Genomic DNA, 19,055 nt, shown 5'->3' on the forward strand with positions numbered 1-19,055 from the left:
TCCAGTGAAATATATTTATGTTTGTGGTTGTAATGTGACAAAATATGGAAAAGTTCAAGGGGTATGAATACTTTTGCAAACCACTGTATATGGACATTTGAGTGAGCAGAGGTCTGGTTATCTAAACATCTCACCCGATTGTAGAAAGGGTGCTGAGGGCCAGTCATTCCGCTGAAGTAGGAGCTGTGGGGCTGAGGAGGCAAGGACCCGGCAAAGGAGCCCGTCGGAGAGCAGACGGCAGAGTGCTGGCCGTACCCTGACTGGGGACGGGGCAGTGCCTCTTGCAGGGGCAGCGTGGGATAGGTCACTCCTCCCATGTTGATCTGCTCCCTGGCTGCACGCACATCTAAAAAGGAGGGCATAGCCAGGGGGGGAACAAGGTCGTGAGGGGAGGTTACAAGTGTTCATCTGTGGCTCTGATGGTCATGTTTTGGCCGTGACTATAAAGACCCTCTCAGATCCGCCCACACATCAATAATTTCAGTTTATTTTATGATCTCACGGGGGGGTTGGACAGCTATGAATCTACAGAAAAAAATACATATCAAACAGTTGATGTGTGCTAGAAGAAAAGCCCTGGGAATTACAAAAAGAACATTATTCCCGACATGTTGTCCTTATCTAGAAGACAGTCAAAGACCAAAGGAGTTTCCAGCAAATGAGAGCATATTAAAGCAAGCTTCAGCTGTGAATTCAATTCCCCCTCCGACGTTTGAATTACCCTGTTTGCTTGCAAACAGCCGGCACGTTGATATAATCGGTTTTTCCAAATTATACGCCAGTCAAGTGATGACTTTCACCCACGTAGGCTCTTGCTGTCCCGAACAAACATATTAACCCTTGTAAACAAACACAGCTGACCACGTGAACTCGTAAACATCATCTTAGAAGTATTTTGCCACAGTTGCTTTCCCATAAATCTATTCGACTTTGAGACAGAGCTAAGTAGGAAGATTCAGGAAAAATAAAACTCCCAAATTACAGTGAAATAACTCCAAAGACAGGAACAGAGTGGCTCTGTGTGAAGGACCCAGAAACAAGCAGGCACCAGAATGTCTCCTGGTTATACAAGTGGCTGCTGAATGACACGCTGAGTGAGACCCAATCCAGCCTGTGAACACAATGGGGCCCTTATGATGTGAGTCAGGCTCATGGGCGGGTATCACTAACAGCACTGCCCACTGGACACTGGACATCAACTACCAACTGGTCACAGAGCGAGAGGGATGACTAGATAGGGACATCGGTCACTTTCCGCTCCCCGTGGACACGTGTGAAGGTGAAAACACCCTCTCTACACAAATTTGAGAGCACACCAACAAACACACGTTACAGTCCACACACACCTRAACAGTTTTAGAGAATGAGTCTGCAGTTACCAACGGGACGTCTGGTTGTGGAGCTTGATCAGCTGCGCCCTCCATGAGTCAAGGTTGGCTGAGTGAAACAGACTTTCTGTGTGTGTGTGACTGTGTGTTTTCTGTGGTCTCACAACACTCTTGATGCAGCAGCTTCACACTAGGCGTCATTGACACGCCTGTACGAACTGAAAGGCTGCTGACGCATGGCAGCGGAACACTGCAGGGTCGAAGACTGCTGCACTTTTACGTCACAGCAGCTAAAAACTRTGAAATTCTGTGCAACTCTACGGGCAGACTGGTGACTGGGAGTGAGAACATTGTCTTGATTTCACAGTTGTGGGATTCAAAACCTGCTTGACATTTAATTGTTTGAAAATGAGAGGCGAGACGAAGCACCAGGACAGTCCCTGCAGAGGACAGTTTTAAATTAAACCCTCAGGAGCTGGACACACGGGAGGCGACGTCGCTCCCTCTCCATTCAATTCCTATGGAGATTGTGCGATGAAGCCACAATTGCTTGCCTTCCTTCAGCCAATCGACAGGCGACATTTGTTCATGTGAAATTTACACGTAGACGAGCACACGGGCTTGCAACACGACGCAAGTTGAAAAATGTTCAACTTTTGTTGCTGTCGCATAGTGCGACCAATCAGCTAGGGTTTGATTGATTGACCAATGGAAGGAGATTAAGCTACACACTGCAGTCAGAAACCACATTCAACATGGAAGAAAACRTTATTTTAACCTATTTTAAATGACACTTCATGAAGTGATTGCCGAGATACACGTAAAAAGCCACCTGTGAAAGATAATAATAATAATGCAAATGCAATTTTATGTTGTTATTTTTTTATAACCTAATCACATGCTAATTAAGGAAGGCCACAGCATGTGGTTAAAAACTCAGAAATAATAGCAGACTTGGTCAATAACATTAGTAAAGCTAAGATTTTAAAAAGTCCAACGAAAGTTCGATACAAAAACAGCACTTCCAACATTATCAAAGCAAAAAAACAAGATTGTTTTAAAACATTGGTAATCCCTGCAGCAGAGTCCCAGAGGCTTGCAGAAACCAGGCCGTTGCATAGTTTGAATACCCAACCTAGAGAATAATTTAATTATTTGTAAGATTACGGAGCGTGCACGAACCTGCTATGATCTCCCGCAGTTTGGGGTCCAGGTTGACAGTGCAGGGCAGAAACATTTCCACGTCTCTGGCATTAAGAACCGGTGTCCTGGATGAGAGGAATACCTCAAAGCTACGGATGTCCCCATCAATCTCCAGCAGGGGCTCTATGTCCTTTGTGGTGGGGATATTTTTGGAGATTCTTCAAGACAAGATGAGAAAAGTTACCTTTTTTTAAACAATCTTAACACGCTGGTTTTTTTTTTTTTTTCAGAGTTCAATCACAATTATTTGGTGATCAAGAATGCGTTAAAACAATAAAACTACAAAACAAGCCAATCTGTCAGTTTATACAAAACTGACTCGTACGTTCAAAGCAGAAGACACAAAGTGTAAAAAAAAGAAGAAGAAAAAAAAGAGGAAATAGCAAGCAGCACTGCTAAGATTAAAAAGATATGCCAACGGTCATCATCATCGTGAGAGCAGAGAGATAACTGGATTTAGAGAAGAGAAGATAGTGAAATGGGGGATGTTCGAGGACAGATAGAGTGAGGGATGTTATCTTTTCTGAGCAGAGGAGGAAACCTGAGAAGATGACAATCAGAGTAATTTAGCAAGCAGCAGACGGAAGCACGTCATGATGCGCTGCTGCGGTTAACGTGACGTTTGTTATCGCAGGCTCTGAGCAAACCCCAGGTTTTGGAGATAGCTCCATGACTGTGTGATATAGTATTTCCGGCCTACACTGCAGGAACAAATGAGCCCTGCATTTTATTAAAAACATCATATGAAAAACACACAACACTGAACTTTTACAGCATGAAATACAACTGAAACTAGTAGTTCATCAGTGGCAGCAGGATTATTGAAATAAAGTCTAAAATATGAGAAAAGTTTAGCTGCACAGAGTTAAAGAGTATCATTTAAATCAAAAATAAAATACGAAACATGAATTTATTCATGATATAGGCCATTTATCAGAAAAGTGGGCAGCTTTTATCAGATGAATGAAGAGACTCCAGTGGGAGAAGACATTTTTCTTATCCCTGCCTCCATTTGTCATCCGGCCTGTTCATCATTTTCTCAGTTGATGCTTTTCTCTCCCTACATCCTGCTTAACCTTCCCTCCTTCCAGATAAACCCCATAATACTTGTTCTCATATATCAGCCAATCTGTCTAGTGCTGAAATGGCATGCCAGAAACATGGGCTTTTCCCGAAAACTGGTGCATTTTTGAGAGTGAATAGAAGCTGGTCTTTCTGACATTTAATTGGATGATTAGAGCCACGGTTGCAGCAAACTAGCCAAGTCAAGATGGGGTCAACATCTGGGCAGAGCTCAACAGAGCACCCTGTTAACTAAAACCAGTTAACCTAATTTAGCTAGTCTGGTCAGCATTGCAAGATCTGTTAAGCGAAACTCTCGTACCTCTGTGATGAACAAGACTTGATTCAGAGTTACATAGTTTTTTTTTTAGTTTTGTTGGCTTCAAGTGAGTGAACAGGTAGGGGTCCAGACTTCTGTTCAAGGACATTTTGACAGGACAGATGGCTGGTGATGGACACATCTGCTGCTGTAGAGCTTAAACCTTCGACCTTGTGGTTAGAGGATGTCTTCAACCAAATGTAGAAGTCTGGCAAATAATACTCCAAAGTGTACGGGTGAGATGTTTTGACATAAAGTACTGTAATGCAGTACCCCATTGTCTGAAGTTTTTTAGAAAATTGTTGCTGATTTCCGTCATGTACTAAACTTTAGATAACTATTTGTAAAGTACATGTTCACCAACAATATGAAGACTGAACAAGCTGTGCCTCGTGCCACCTCTCTCAGGTGACCTCTGCGTCAGGAGATGTGTGGGATCGTAAAGGTATGGATGTTACAGCACCTGTGATGGTCACAACCCTGGTGCTAATTTAAGTAACACTGACGAAAATAACTGCACCACTGACACCTTGGCAGGGAGGATGAGGAACTTTACAGGGTGGAGTGTGTGTTTGTGCCCATGTGTAAGCACCATTCTGTGTATAGTGCGCATGTGTGGGTGTTTGTTCCTTTTCTGGTGAACTATATTAACCCGTACACAGACTAAGAGAAGCTTGTGTTTTTTCACCCCATTTCCAGCAAGATTACTGCTGTTTATTTGTGGGTCTTTAGACACAGACCAACAGGAGCCAGTGACTCACACACACACATACAAAAACACACAAAACACACAACTTCTTTTTGCTTACAAAGATCACCCTCTAAAGACTTTCTTAGGAATCCAGTTTATTTTTATAGTTTTATTCAAATTTATATATGAGGAATTTTAAAAAAGTACAAAAACGATTTCCAAAGCAAATAAATAAATATTTGTGGCTACTTTAAAATCTGTATTTTGTGCAGCTTAGAACCTTAAGGGTTGATATTTATAGCACACAACAACGGCCAATGAAAACAGATAGAAAAAGAGCTAATGTATTTAAATACACTACCAATGGAACATACAATACAAATAAAGTTTTTGTCTACATTACTCTGACACCTAAGTAACCACTTGTGTGCAAACTGTATGCATGTATTTGCGTTACTACTAACAAGCAGCAACACAAACAGCTGTGTTCCAAAGTCAATGGCATCTACCACTGAGTTACACCCAAACAGCCAGAAAGAAACAAGACGACACTGAGTCAGCGTCAGCTACTGACGTTTGTCTACTTGTCTGCAGACAGCTAGACAAAGTGCAGAACGTCTACTTTAACTACCGCCCTCTTAGTGGACTATTTTTAGATCCAGAGTCAACTAAATAAAAAGGAGGAACAACCAATAAGAACTACAATAGTTGGCATACTAATGAACAAATAGAGACAGAGACAAGTGTTACAAGAAAAAAGTAAACAATTAACAGTATAAACTGTTTAGACAAGAGGATTAAACTTTTAAAATTTGGTCAGTTTAGTAATGCAGAGTTGTTATCATTAAATGACAGATTATTTTAGAATTAGCCATTCCTATTAGCAATCAGACAAGATGGTGCTTTCAGTTGAAGTAGTCAGATTCTGATGGATTACCTTCGAGAAGACAAAATCAAGTTTAAAATGGTCAGGCATCTCAGCAGCCATTTTTGTACAGTAGAACTATTGAGGGCTCAGCTTATAGTAGCGGCAGATCAGGCACTTTAGTCCAAGCACTCAGTGTGTGGTGTGRCTACTGGGATCTTTCTAAGCTTATCCAAATGCTAATAGGTCTCAAAGCTGAGTGGTGTAAAGCCTTTCTTCTTCTCTCGACCTCCTACATATTGCAGCTGATGGAAAAGAGCAGAATTCATCAAGCTATCCCTTACGTAGACTGTGCGAATGTGCCACTTGACTTTGCTTTACAGCTGGTCTCTGTGCACAACGTTCGCACACACGCCACAAAGAGGTGGTCTCCCTRCCAAACACTTCCATAAAGGGACCCAAAGACAGAGAGATGCCAGGAGAACAGACGACCGACTGTGCACATTGTTTGAGAAGCTCAAGAGTTTCAGAGTCAGACACTGTGTGACCAGTAGAAGGAGTGTGTGGGTGAAGAAGTTAGCCAGGCCCCGGGTCCGGCACATTCCTCTCCTGGTCGGAGTCATGTCAGAGCCGCGGGGAGTGTGTGCCAAAGCGCGTGGATGAAAACAGCGAGGCCCTCTCTGGGAAAACACTGGACGGGCATGTTGGCGCGTGGACTCACAGCATCAATGCAGAGGGAGGTTATTGTTACCCTGCAAGCTGCCAAGGCCTCCAACCACCCAAAAAGCAGAGGCAGAAAGCAAAAATATGGTTTCACTTTAGATGACGCCATGCTCTTTGTCTTCTTAAGACTCAGACATGTTTTCTTGATTTAAATCAAATGCTTCAAGTATTGTGAACAACCTCTGACTTGGATTTTCTCTCTCTGTTTCCCTCCCTTACCTTGCCAGTGCCAACTGACAACTAATGGCAATGCCTGTTTTCCATAGACATTTGTGGCAAAGTTTAGTCCAATAATTGTAAGTCTCTTGTACTTAACTGGACCTGTGCAGCCCAAAGCAAACCACAGAGACAAGCAGGCTAATGGGAAACACACCATGTTGATAAAAACCAAGGTTCGGAGCAGGCGGCCTCTCAGTGAGACGGGCTAAAGACTCAGCGGTTCCCTGAAATGTTGATTAAACTCATGTGTAGAGCCGAAATGGAGCCTTCATGTTCCAGACCCCTAAAACCTTAACTGAACCCTCCACTAAAACTAACTCAGGCCTCATTCTTGACAAATAGTAAAGCAATAAACCTCAGATTGGTGATTTATGTACAACAGAGAAATTTTAAAACATCCTTAGGCCATTGCCAGGTTTGTTCATTGTGACAGTAACTGCTCGCTGAATTTGAAACAGTACTTGTGGTTGTTTGAGAGCTATAATGGCCTGTTGATAGCCCATGAGATGCAGAGTAAGTAGGGTGGACAGCTAAAGTACAGACAAATATGCAAAAGTAAATTACTCATCTGGGAAAGTCTTTTATAAAATATACACAGGGAGTGATTAATGTGACAAATAAAGCTTGAGATTCTCAGGCTGAACAAACATCTTTCTGTTAAGCTTCACTAAAAAGAATGTCTGCTAGATTAGCGTAGGGAAGTATCAGTAAGTGTAAAAATAAAATTAAAAAAACCTGAAAAACACATTGTGCACATCCAATGCAGCCCTGAAAATTAGTCAGGCATGTCCTGGAGGGGCTGCATGAAAAAAAATGCTGATTCCAACAGGGTTTGCATTAGATCCACTTTGGAGATAATCAGGCCAGCTACCTTGAAAATGGAAGCATGTAGAAATACAACAGGAAAAATCTGGAGCATTCTTAAAATAACAGAAGTTTTGAGAAGAGTAACCGTGGTTTTACACTGCATCTGCTGCACTCCTGTGAGATGCCCAGAGTAGAAGCAYGTCAGGGAAATGCGAAATGGCGCGATAAAGCCAGCAATAAATACTAAAGTCAGACATCCTGACGCATCTCAGTAATCCAGGTAGAAAAATCAAAAARAAAAAGTAAGTAGGTCCTCTGGACGAGTTCTTTCATGAAATGTTTCGTCTCTCATCCAAGAGACTTCTTCATCAGTCAGAGGCATTTCAGGTAAGGCTGAGTTCACCTGAAACTCTCAGACTGAAGAAGTCTCTTGGAGGAGAGATGAAACGTTTCATTTAAGAACCCGTCCAGAGGACCTACTTACTTTTTCTTTTTGACTTAAGTCAGATCAAAATATTTAATTCTGTGGAAGACAGACTCAAAACAGCAGTTGAAAATGCATTGATGTCTTTTCGAAACTTCTGATTTCAGAATAAAAATTTCATGTTTTGTTTGTGTGTATGCATAGCCATAAATGATCAATTTTGGCAGTTCATGTCTCTAAATTACCCATATATTTGTTAATATAGCTAGGTTTTGACACAATGTAGTTCGTCTTTGCTGAATTATTTTGCAAATAATTTATTTTATTTTTAAATTATTTTGAACATTATTTTGAAAATACTTGTGCTCATTCATTTTCCTGCGGTTGCGGTGTGATCTTTGTAGACGTCCAGCKAAAATAGATCAGGTCTAATTTTGGCGGATGGCTGTGCGGACACCCCTGCCCTGCGCTGCCCTGCAGAGTTAGTAGAAATGCTCTCATTGACTACAAAGGGTCCATATTTACAGTAGAGTTTGTGCTGCAGTGGAGCAGAACAGAGTGAACGCAGTGTAAATCATGGGTCAGTGAGATCTTTGTTGCTTTCAGTTCTTTGATAATACTGATTTGTCCAGACGCACATATTATTACCATAAAATAAAGAAGTTATTACGATAAACACTCTTACCAATGGTAACATACAGTAAACAAATCACTGAATTATCTAAAACAGATTATTTTTGCATATTACCGAACTTCCTGTGTAATCTACCAAGGCTCCACTCCACTGGAGTACTCATCTTAAACAGAGAACTTCCTGCCGTGAATGGCATCCGATAATTCTCTTTGCACATTCTCCGAAATTGCTTCAAAACACCTAAATAGAAAGAGTAAGGGAAAACATTATACGATCAAATAAAAAGCCCTTTCATGACAATTTGGAAAGATCTTCCCCGATGATTACAAACTTTCTTTGAAAGCAGGAGACGCTCCAGTGAAAAATAATTTGATAACCAAATGTTTGAGCTACACAATGACAGGTAGCAAGATCACTCGCCAAATTAAAAGCTAATTTCAATGTACATAATTACTATTTTATTGTGGTGTCTGCATAAACTGTGGGAGCTTGATCTCCACTGACTTATAATAGCTGAGATGTGTGTGCGTCCGTGTGTAAGTGCATCAAGAGCGCCTATGGCTTCAATGTAGTGGATAAGTGCTGAATCTTGCTGTCTCCTTAAAAGTCAACACCAGTCCTTTCACAACCTTATGCTGCTATTTATAATCACCTTCCAGAAGCTCCACCCCAAACAGACGGAAAAAAAGAAGCAGGAGACATCAGTACTAATTCTCACCACAGCAGAAATTCTAAACTATCAAGCTTATGTCTGTTTCTAATCTCTCCTGTCTGTTCCTCTCATCTCAGTGTCACAATTAAAWGCTAATCCAACCTTCTTGTCACCGATAAGCAACTCCATGACTCAGAAGTGGAGTCAGAGAAGTCACAGTGTGTGTTTTTACGGCATTTAAAGTTCTTATTTGTGTTCTGGACGAAATGAAGAACAGAGCAGCTCTCTTGTTTCAGACCAATTAGACTAATCCTTCAACCTCGGCTCACAGGCAGAAATGAAAAAGGGCTTTAAGGATTTTCTAACAAAGAATGCTGCATGACGTTCTTTCCATCCTCACATGGTGACCTCCGCACAATCAAAAACTCCACTTCCATACACACACACACCTACTTTTGTGTCACCTGTACACACTGACTGCAGTTTCGTTTTTTATTTTCCTACATTTTAAGCAGCTCAGCAGCGGCTGAGCTGTGTTGGATGAGGATGAGTCATGCTTTAGTCATCGCCATCAAACACCTGAGTGATGGAGGGACGACAGAACGGGACATTGTTCATGGTTCTGGGTGTCTACCACTGGACTTTTTCCACTAGAATCAACATGTCTTGAGGCCGAGAAACCACATTAACAAACCAAAGACAAACTCAAGGCTTGCACGTACTCCAGCTGAACTGCCAAAATCGGCTCTCATTGTCACAGTTTCATGATGAAAATCCATGTGCAGTGACGTATACCGCAGCGGGAGCTCGGTCGCAGGAGATATGAAAGGTGTGAGAGAAAACGAACATCAAAAAACCATGTGACTGTGCATCGACTGTTCATCTTTGGATGGAGTCTGTGGAGGCCTTAAACTAGGTTTACAGATAACACACTGAACACGGCGCTAGGGTGGGCATGCCAACAGTGATGCTATACTCCCAACCCGAGCGTTGGCCCAGTGCAGTGTTGCGGCGCATGGTTGTGCACCTCCAAATTTTTGCAACTCCCCATGGGCTGCGAGCACCACGCTCTATTCAAAAACTGTTTGTCCATCAAATATTTGTTCTCTATGTTGCAACACGTCACAAGTGTACTGTCACATGTCCTTTTGCAGAGTACTACATCAGAGACGTCAACTACAAAATTCTACACTACTTGCAAAGGTACTAGCGTGATCAGAGGATCCCTGCACGACACTCAAATATGCAACTATATCTGAGCCTTTAAGAAGTACGGTCAGTGCCACTGAGCTATCAGTGCTAGAGCAGGAACTTTAGTGAGACATTGGGGACTTCACACTCCCTTTGACAAATTTATTCATTTTTAGACAAATGAAAGGCAACTAGAAACAGATCCACCACTTCTACTCCATAATCTACCAAAAATACCTGTTCAGAGCAGCTTCACAAAGGAAAAATAGTCTCCCCAAGAGGACAGAGACAGAGAACAAAAACTAATTTACCGTGTATCCAGAATGGCACAAGAATTAACACGAACAACAGAAACCATGTGGTAAAAGAATAAAAGCTCTTAGAGGGCAAAAAAGTTCAGAAATGCTGATTGAAAGAAAAGAATTGAAATGTACCACTTTTGTGGCCAAATTTGAATAGCTTATTAGAAGACTCCATATAAAAGGAAGCACCAGCATGAGCTTTGGAATGGCACTTTCAACCCAGCACATAATTGCAAGTAAATTACAATAATTGTGCCAATTAAAGTAATCCTGAATGAAGAGAGTGTCATCTTAATGTTTCAGTACTAGGGATAAGAGTCACTCTAATTAGGAGCGAATTGCAGGGCTACACATTCACTCAAATTTTGATTAGTTGCATTTTTTTGGAGTGTCCAAGAAATGCCTTTAGTGGGGAAAAAAATCAGAAAAATGGATGATGAATCTAATGTAAAAAGCATAAAAGGTAAGTTTTATTCCCAAACAAATATAAGGTAAGGCTACAGTTCTTAACATAACAATTTTACCTGAAAATCATTTCTCTGTGGTTATTTTTTTAATTATTTTTTAGAGCATGTGTGTTCGTTAAAGACAGTCTGCATCTCAGGCTCTGATTAGTTACACTGAATCTCAGAGGAGTTGGGGGTGACATATGTTCATATCCCGGTGTGAGAGCTACATCTGTGTGAGCAAAAATGCACATGTGTGTGGGATTAGGCATGCAATAAATATGTGTGCGCATTAGATTAACCGGGAAAACTTAAAGTGACAAATACGGTCTTAAGTTAGACGCAACACTACAACTCTGATGTGCTAAGGTGTGTTTGAAGGTATAGCAGGCGATGTGTGCGAATGTGTGGGTGTGTGTGTGTGACGAATACAGGAGATTCAGGTGCGGAGCCAGAAACACACTCCGGAGTGCAGCGGGGGCATCCTGGCACAGGCGAGGCACCAGATGTCAGAGTGGTGCAGGAACCTGCTCAGTGGACCAGTCACACTTTTTCTAGAGCCTGAAAACTGGATCTGGGCATCCAGGAATAAACTCTCTGATGGTCTGACAAAAACCCGCCCTCGTACATCACTGGGTCCAAATATGTTAATTACACAGACAGAACTGCTTCTCTCAAGCCAGTCACACAAAAAAACAAACAAATTATTTCTTGTAACAAGCCATGGTAGTACACGTAGAAATGCAGGAATGAACATATCCACTCATTTTGAACTAAACTGTACAAAGTTCACCTGAAAATTTCAAAGTTTGGATTAACTAAATCAGTTCAGCAACTCGCTGTAAACTTCAGTTGTATCATTAATATCAAACAAGCCAATTGTTTTTTTTATTTACAGTATCTATGTATTAACTTAAGTCTCTTAGTCCCTTGTTGATAACTTATAAAATGATGTATTTTATTTAAAATAAACTTTGTTGGTTGTACTTTGCTTTGACTAAATGTATTTAATATTTATTAGGTGCCACTAATATTTGTTTCATACAAATTTTTATTGCAAAAATGTTATTTATATTCACATAGTTACTAAACAAACAACACAAAAAAATGTATAATATTCTCAACTTGTTCTCGGTCCTAAAGTTCATCTACAAAACAGAGTTTGTTAAATACAAATGTTAAATGAAAGTGATGAATTGGGCTCAAAACATCATTGGGCTAATAAACATGAGGCTTCATCTACCGTCTCTGAAAATGACAAAGACTGCTTGAAAGCAATAAGCATGAAGCAGGAGACAGCACGTTCAGCTATAGTCATTAGGTGTCTAATGGAAGCTGAAACACAAGAAAACTGACTCATCAGAAGTGATGCGCACGAGAGAAAAGAAATTGCATAAGCGGCAGTTGAAAGATGAATCTGAGAGGGATCATTTGACAGAGACAATCGTTAGAACTGATTCAAATAAATCTGTTTTTTACCTCTTCGTTTTATTTTTGTGTGTTCGAGAAAATAAACCCATTACGTATGCAGTTTTCCTGTAAGTCTTTTCTTACAGCAGTTTAACATTTGAGCTACATTCAGTCTGCAAGTGTGAGAAAGCTTCATCATTACTAGTCAGTGCCATATTTCTTAGTTTTTTTTTTCTCTTTCTGCTGCTTTCGCATTAGTCTGGGTGTATGTACCAGCCTTACCAATATTGAAAGAAATTAAGGGGGTTAAAAACAGATTAGACATTCTCCATCAGATTAGGAAGGCTGTACTGACCTGCTCCCACTCTGAAAATCAACAGTACATTTTTGGTTCTTTTTGCCATGTGTCCTCAATGACTCGACACAGCCATTTGTCTTGCCAAGTAAGTTTGCAAAAAACCCAGCTTCACCTCTTTTGAAAGCCTGTGTGTTTTCGAGAGATAGGAGCAAAGACAGAAGAGTATTTTTAAATATTTTTCTCTTTTTTCTAGAAGTAAAAGGTACAAAAAGGAGCTGGTTGTAACCTGCACTGGGAGGGATCTTTTTGATTTAGTAGTGGATGGATTGCATTTTTAACATGAAACCAGTGTTATTTAGCAAATGAAGCACTTTAAAAAATCCAATAGTTCGCTTTACTTTGTACTGGCAAAAATCTGTTCCCAGCAATATTATTCATCCATTGTGTGATTTGCAATGAATAATATTTCTGTTAATCTATGTACCGTTGAACAGTAAGCTTTACAAAGAGAGGAGAGGAAGAGCGTGCTGCCTTGTGACTGAGATGCAGGGCGACAGTTGACCTATAAGGGGCTGACTCACCCCATGTTCACTTCACCACTAATATATTCACTTAGTAACGCTCAGGGGACGTGCAATTCTGCTGAGCACAAGAACTTCTGCATGAAGACAGAAACAAAACAACTCTAACTGTAAGATAAAGGAATCTGGTGAGTGGTTCAAATGAAGCTACGACATAAAATATCTCTGAATGGTGAATAAAAACGAACAGCTATATATATTTCACCACTGAACAGGCAAGAGAAAGACCCTGCGGTTGTAAGAAGCCGGCAAAGTGGTTGTCCATCATAACTGAAACAGACAGAATAACTCATCCAGACCAAAAAAATGGGGACTTAAAGAGCCTCAGAAGAAAAAAGGAAGAGAAGAGCAGAGACATAAAAAGATACACGGACAGAGGGCTGAGTCTTATCAGCGGAAGATCGGTGCGAGAGATAAGGCCACTAGACAAGGCACTGCGTTTAGCCTGTTTGAGGCTTCCTGTCATCATCATTAAGTCAGCTACTGCGATGGCTGCTGCAAAACAGAACCGCCATTTGGAAAGACACTCAGAGTGAAGGAAGATAAAGAAAGACAGAACCATTGGTCATAAACAAGAAAATGAGCACTGCAACATTCTTTGGTGAGAGCCGTTCATTATACAAAGAAACAAGCTGGATGTTTAAGGCTTTCTTATAGTTCAAAAGACAATAATGATGACAAATATCTGAAATGTCCTACACTTTGAGTTAAAAAGTTAAATATTAAAAAGTATACATAAAGGCGAAGCTTAAATTGACAACAGAGATGTTTCACAGGTACCACTTTAAATTGCTCCTACTTCTTGTGTTTTATTTTGTAGTGTTCAAAAATATATTGTAATGCATTTTTGTCTCCTAAAAGCCAAACAGCAAAAAGAGGTCTAATGAGGCGGTGGACAGTGTTGGAGAAGGGGGATGGAGAGCTGTCTGCTGAATGTAGCTGGCTGACTAGCTGACAGTAACTGTCTGTGACACATCCCTGCCGCAGGAGTCTAGGGCGCTAGTGTATTGTGACAGAGTGCAACCTTTAAAGGCCAGAGATTGATGCACAGCAGCTCCCGAACCCAGAGACTCGGGCGCTTTCAGTCTCCCTCCTCTTGTCGGCCGTGAGCATGCCTAAAAAAGCCTTCTTGACCTCACAGACACAAACACTCATGCTAAGCACGCACAGCAACATAAGATGTTACTGTTAGGGCTCCACATTTGAGCATAAACATGAGCATAAATGTCTCGTTAAGGATCCTAAATTGTTCAGGCTAAAAGTCCGTCATTAATTGCCTCRAACATTATGATCAGTTACAAAATCTGACAGTGCTTTGCCACTTAGTGTTCCACTTACAGCATTTGAAATAAACATCKTCAAATAATGTAAAACATGAAATCCTCTACTGCCACCTGCTGGTGAAATAAAAACTACAACTCCAGCTCTGAAAATTGTCCTGTCTTATTTATCTCTACAGGGAACTTTTGATGTTTAATAACAAAAACTAGATTCCTCTTCCAAAATCATTTGATGGAATTACCTTTCAATTTGAAAATAGACTAGAAATGAAAAGTAGAAAGTTGGTATCAAGATGAATTACGAACACTGGTAAACCTTCAAATAAGTAACTAAACAGGGACTGACTGTGTGAGTGTCTACCTCTCATAGACTGCCTTGAGAGTGACCTGATCTGACACTCCATCAGCTTCTTCCAAGAAGAGGATGATCCAGGATGTCCTGTATGGCCACTCCTCTGTCAGGTGGATCCATGACGCCAGACGATCCCAGTTAAAGATGATCTGATTGGCTCGCAAAAGACGGCCTGTCAATAATTGAGCAGAGGGTTGAGGAGCCTTCAGAAAAAATGCACACCTGATTAAACTAGTTAATAAAAGCTGCAGCGGATTTGATTTTAATAATGTGCTTTGGTTTTGAGGGCTGAGTAAAAAACTAAGTGTTTACAGAAGTTTGTCAGCAACTTCTGCTACCCTGCAATCTGAAATGCCAAGCCCAGTTTACAATCAAATCCCATAAAATTTTTGAGGGTTTTTTATCTTCTGCCCACAACAATATTTTATCCTTTGCTGACTTAAGCTGACTAAAAGAAATCCCCTTAAGTTCTTCCTATTCTAGGAAAATCTGACCAAGCCTCATCCAAAGCATACTTGCAGTAAAGCGAGAGCCCTTCTAGAACAAGTTTACTAAAACTGAGATAAGAATAAACAAAAAAAGTTGTTCTGGAGGTTTTTGGAAAGAGCTGTCTGGTAGACRACTACAGCTGTAAACTATTATGTAAAACCCACATTCAAACCGCAGCTCGTTGCCTTAGCAAGGCCTAACTTAAATAAGATAATAGCCCCCCAGAGAAAAAATATTTTATAGTCTTTTCTAATACATGTTCCGAAGCAAAAAGTGCTTTCCACAAACTACTGAAACGCTTTATGTTTTTAATAATTCCTTCCCAGGCTGAGTAAGTCACTGTTMCAATGAGGACATCAATTACATTTTTGAAGTCTACATTTAGCTTTGCTGTTCTTTGTGAAGTATTTTATTCTCAAAATCTAAAAAAAACAAAAAAAGTATGAGTAGAAGACACACAGGGATACATACAGAGAACTTACTAAAGTCATTTAGCTTTACACAGAGTAACATACAATATCTGTATGTTAAATGAACCCCTGCAAACAGCACATTTTCATTTTTTAATTTCATTCCTTTTTGATACCTGAATCCTTGAAAAGTTCAATTACAGATTGCTCAGGGTATCCATGCAACTTGACACATTTTTTGTRAATACAGAGTCTTGTTGGCTTCTATATCCTGTAAAGGCAACATGAAAGTTCTTATAGTCTCAAGTCAGGTGGTAAAAGCAGCGAATCCCTACCAAAATTTAACGTTTTTTTTACTAACCAAGTTTATAACAAAGCATATTAGGCAAAACTGTAAGTCAAAAAAAAAAACAACTTTGGAAATATCGTTTGTAAATCAAAATTTCCAAAATAGGATTGTCGGGTCAATAAAAAGATTCAGCTCAGATTATTGCTGATACTAACTCCACAAAATCTAAAATGTTTTGCAAACATATCTTAATAACCATCCATCCACCAGAGAAAAACCAGAGTACCCAAACAAAACCCACACAAGCACATGGAGAATATGCGAACGCCACAAAGAAMGTCGGAGAGGCAAACTTGCGACCTTCTTGCTGTGCTGCACCATATCCCAGTAATGTGCTCTAAACCATTTACATGCAATACTTTTTTATAGAGCGAAGCAGAAACAGTTTAAAATCAACAATAAGACTAAAAAWTCAAGTTAAAAAATGTCTAATAACCTTTAATATTAATATACAACAAAATATAGTTTTTAAGGTAAGAAGATTCAGGAAGAGCTAAAGTTCACAGTGGTTCTGTCTTTACCTGTGATAGAAACAATGTTAAGCAGCCTCCTCATGGTCTGTGGGCTGATATCACAGAACCAGTCCTCTGTCACCAGCAGCTTGGTCAGGTCGAAGGACATTTGTCTGGTGATGGTCCTCTGCATCTGACGACGACGGTATGTGTCCTAAGCAGACAAAATAACATAACATAGTTCATTTTATTATCTGTGGATTCTAAAAGATTCCAGGTGCATTATGGCCACCAAAACTTAAGGTCTGTTACATTAATCCTTTCAGTTCAACAAAGCACATTCAATACTGTGGACTGGGGAAAAATGTAAAGACTGAAGACAGGAAAACAGGAAGTGTTTTTTTTCTTCTTTTTTTTTTTTTTACTGAAGTTTAGCCTAATATAGCAACAAGAAACTGATGCAGTGTATTCTAAACTTGTTTTTTTTTATGAGTGACACAAAATCCAGACAGCAGTATGAGTCTTTTCATCATGAGATATTTCAGAGTCACAAAGTCTGGTGTTTGAATGGACTGAGGAATACATGCAGTTAGTTGAATGTAAACTCATATTCTAAATCTCAACCTATCTATAAAGTTTTCTGCTTTCAGCCAAAAACAAATATTTTATCTTTGTATACCAGTGACATGACAACTATGTAGCAAGTAAACAGTTGCTAACAAATCTGTAATCCAACAAAAGTTTGCACTATAACCAACTAAACTTGACATTTTAAAGGCCTGTAGAAATATGTAATAATATAAACAGAAGGTTCTAAGAGCTACTGTCCAAAGCCAGAGTCATGACATCCAGGCAACTATTGACACAGATCTACAGGAAAACATCTGTGGTGATATCAGACAGCTGTCATGGTCATGAGCCAACGTGAGGCTTTTGGTTGACTTTGAAGTTATAATACCAGTCTCATGACCTCTTTCTCAGAAAGAAGGAACATATGGCCACCACTCAGTCCCATCTGAAAAGGTCCAGCATACAGATATTTTAAAGGGGTTTACTTTTCATTATGCATTAGCAAAACACATTTTTCTGGAAAATGTGTAGTTATTGCTTAGGGGGTTTGAGAAAACTGAATAACGGCTCTTTTAAAATAAAAATTATTGGCGAAATTTAATTTAGATAAATGTAAATAAAAGAAAACTTGAAAAGCCACATGAAAATACCACGCTACTAATTGATTTTCCCCTTCCTGCCCTCATTTTAATCTCCACTTGTAGAAAATGGGTCCTCCTGCCAAGAACTGGCTTTTAACAGARTAGAGAATCCTCTGACATAATAAAAAGGGCCAACAGCAATAACTGAGGGGAACTAGATAAACACGAGCTACAAACAAATGTCAAACAAACAAACAAACAARGCAGGAAGGCAGGAAGGGACGGGGTTGGGGGAGTCGGGGTCTCACAGGAGGGAGGACAGCATCAGTGGAAGCAGCAGAGTCACTTAGCCTCCTGCCAGCAGACCTGGTGCCAGTGTTTTGTCACAGGGACCCACTGCTGCTAGGCCTTGTCATTAGGCTGTGGCAACACAGCAGGAAGGATAAACAGCCATTACATCAATTACACCAGGAACCTTGGCCGCACACCGAGCACCTCTCAGTTTTCATCTAAGCGTGTCCCCCTTCTGTCCTATGGACCTGTGTGCTGCCTGCCAACACCGGGCCTCAGCTAAAGACCCCGATCAGGGAGGAGGCAACAAACGGAGAGCAGGGAGGGTTTCTCAAGCTGCATTTCTCTATAACAGTGCTTTCAAGATGTGAATGCATTTAAACTGGGATGACATCACAAAGTRGGATATGATGGAGTGCTTGTTTTGCAACACAGACTTGGGGTTACCTTCAGTTCTAATRAAAACGCTGTTTATATTTAAATAAATTTCMCTTTAAATCTCAAYGCCTTGAAATTAGCCTCTGCCTCTTTTGGAACCTCCTACTGTTTCCAACACTCCCACTTCAGTCCGTCTTCACAACAATGCTTTATGCCATTTACAACCTTTCATAGGAGCGTTACATTTTGTTGTAAAAAAAAAAAGAAGCAATGTTATATAACACCGTTTTGGAAAACGGTAACTTGATACCTTACTCGAATGAACTCACCTCGGATCTGGAAAGTACATTTTCTGAAAAAACKGAGAAAGTACAGAGGCTCTAACAAAAAGTTTAAGCTTGGTAATATAGATCCCAGTCATCCTCTCATCCTTATACATCAATSTTAAGCTACATTTAGCAAAGAAACTATAAATATAGAGCATTATTGAAGCTATGTTTTGCAATGAAATCATGAACATCCCCCATTTTTAAGATATGTTTCACACAGAAATCGTAGTGATTTGTAAAGTCATATTTCTCCTGCTGCTAGTCTGGTGTTGTTGTGTGGGGGAGGTCTCGGGGGAGGGGAGTTCTGTGGGGCGAGAGCTGGGCTGGGGAATGAGCTGCAGGGTGGTGCATTGGGTAAATAGGTGATGCTTTGTATGAACAAGCATTTAGGCACCTTCAAATGGCTACCACAGAAGATT

At 40.3% G+C, this 19,055-nt stretch overlaps 1 protein-coding gene across 3 annotated transcripts in view; it reads right to left on the reverse strand.

Moving 5' to 3' along the window:
• Positions 1–134: 134 nt before the first annotated feature.
• LOC106535074 (kinase D-interacting substrate of 220 kDa) overlaps positions 135–19,055 on the reverse strand; it is a gene marked incomplete at its 3' end in the record, with an annotated part of 33,947 nt that continues 15,026 nt past the window's right edge. For all 3 annotated transcript variants that reach the window (XM_014031957.1, XM_014031956.1, XM_014031955.1), the window contains 4 exon segments: positions 135–346; positions 2,511–2,689; positions 14,797–14,959; positions 16,557–16,701. In XM_014031957.1, the coding sequence (XP_013887411.1) occupies positions 135–346; positions 2,511–2,689; positions 14,797–14,959; positions 16,557–16,701 (699 nt within the window).

The sequence above is a fragment of the Austrofundulus limnaeus genome, unplaced genomic scaffold, assembly GCF_001266775.1.
Source record: "Austrofundulus limnaeus strain Quisiro unplaced genomic scaffold, Austrofundulus_limnaeus-1.0 Scaffold1352, whole genome shotgun sequence".
Taxonomy (NCBI): domain Eukaryota; kingdom Metazoa; phylum Chordata; class Actinopteri; order Cyprinodontiformes; family Rivulidae; genus Austrofundulus; species Austrofundulus limnaeus.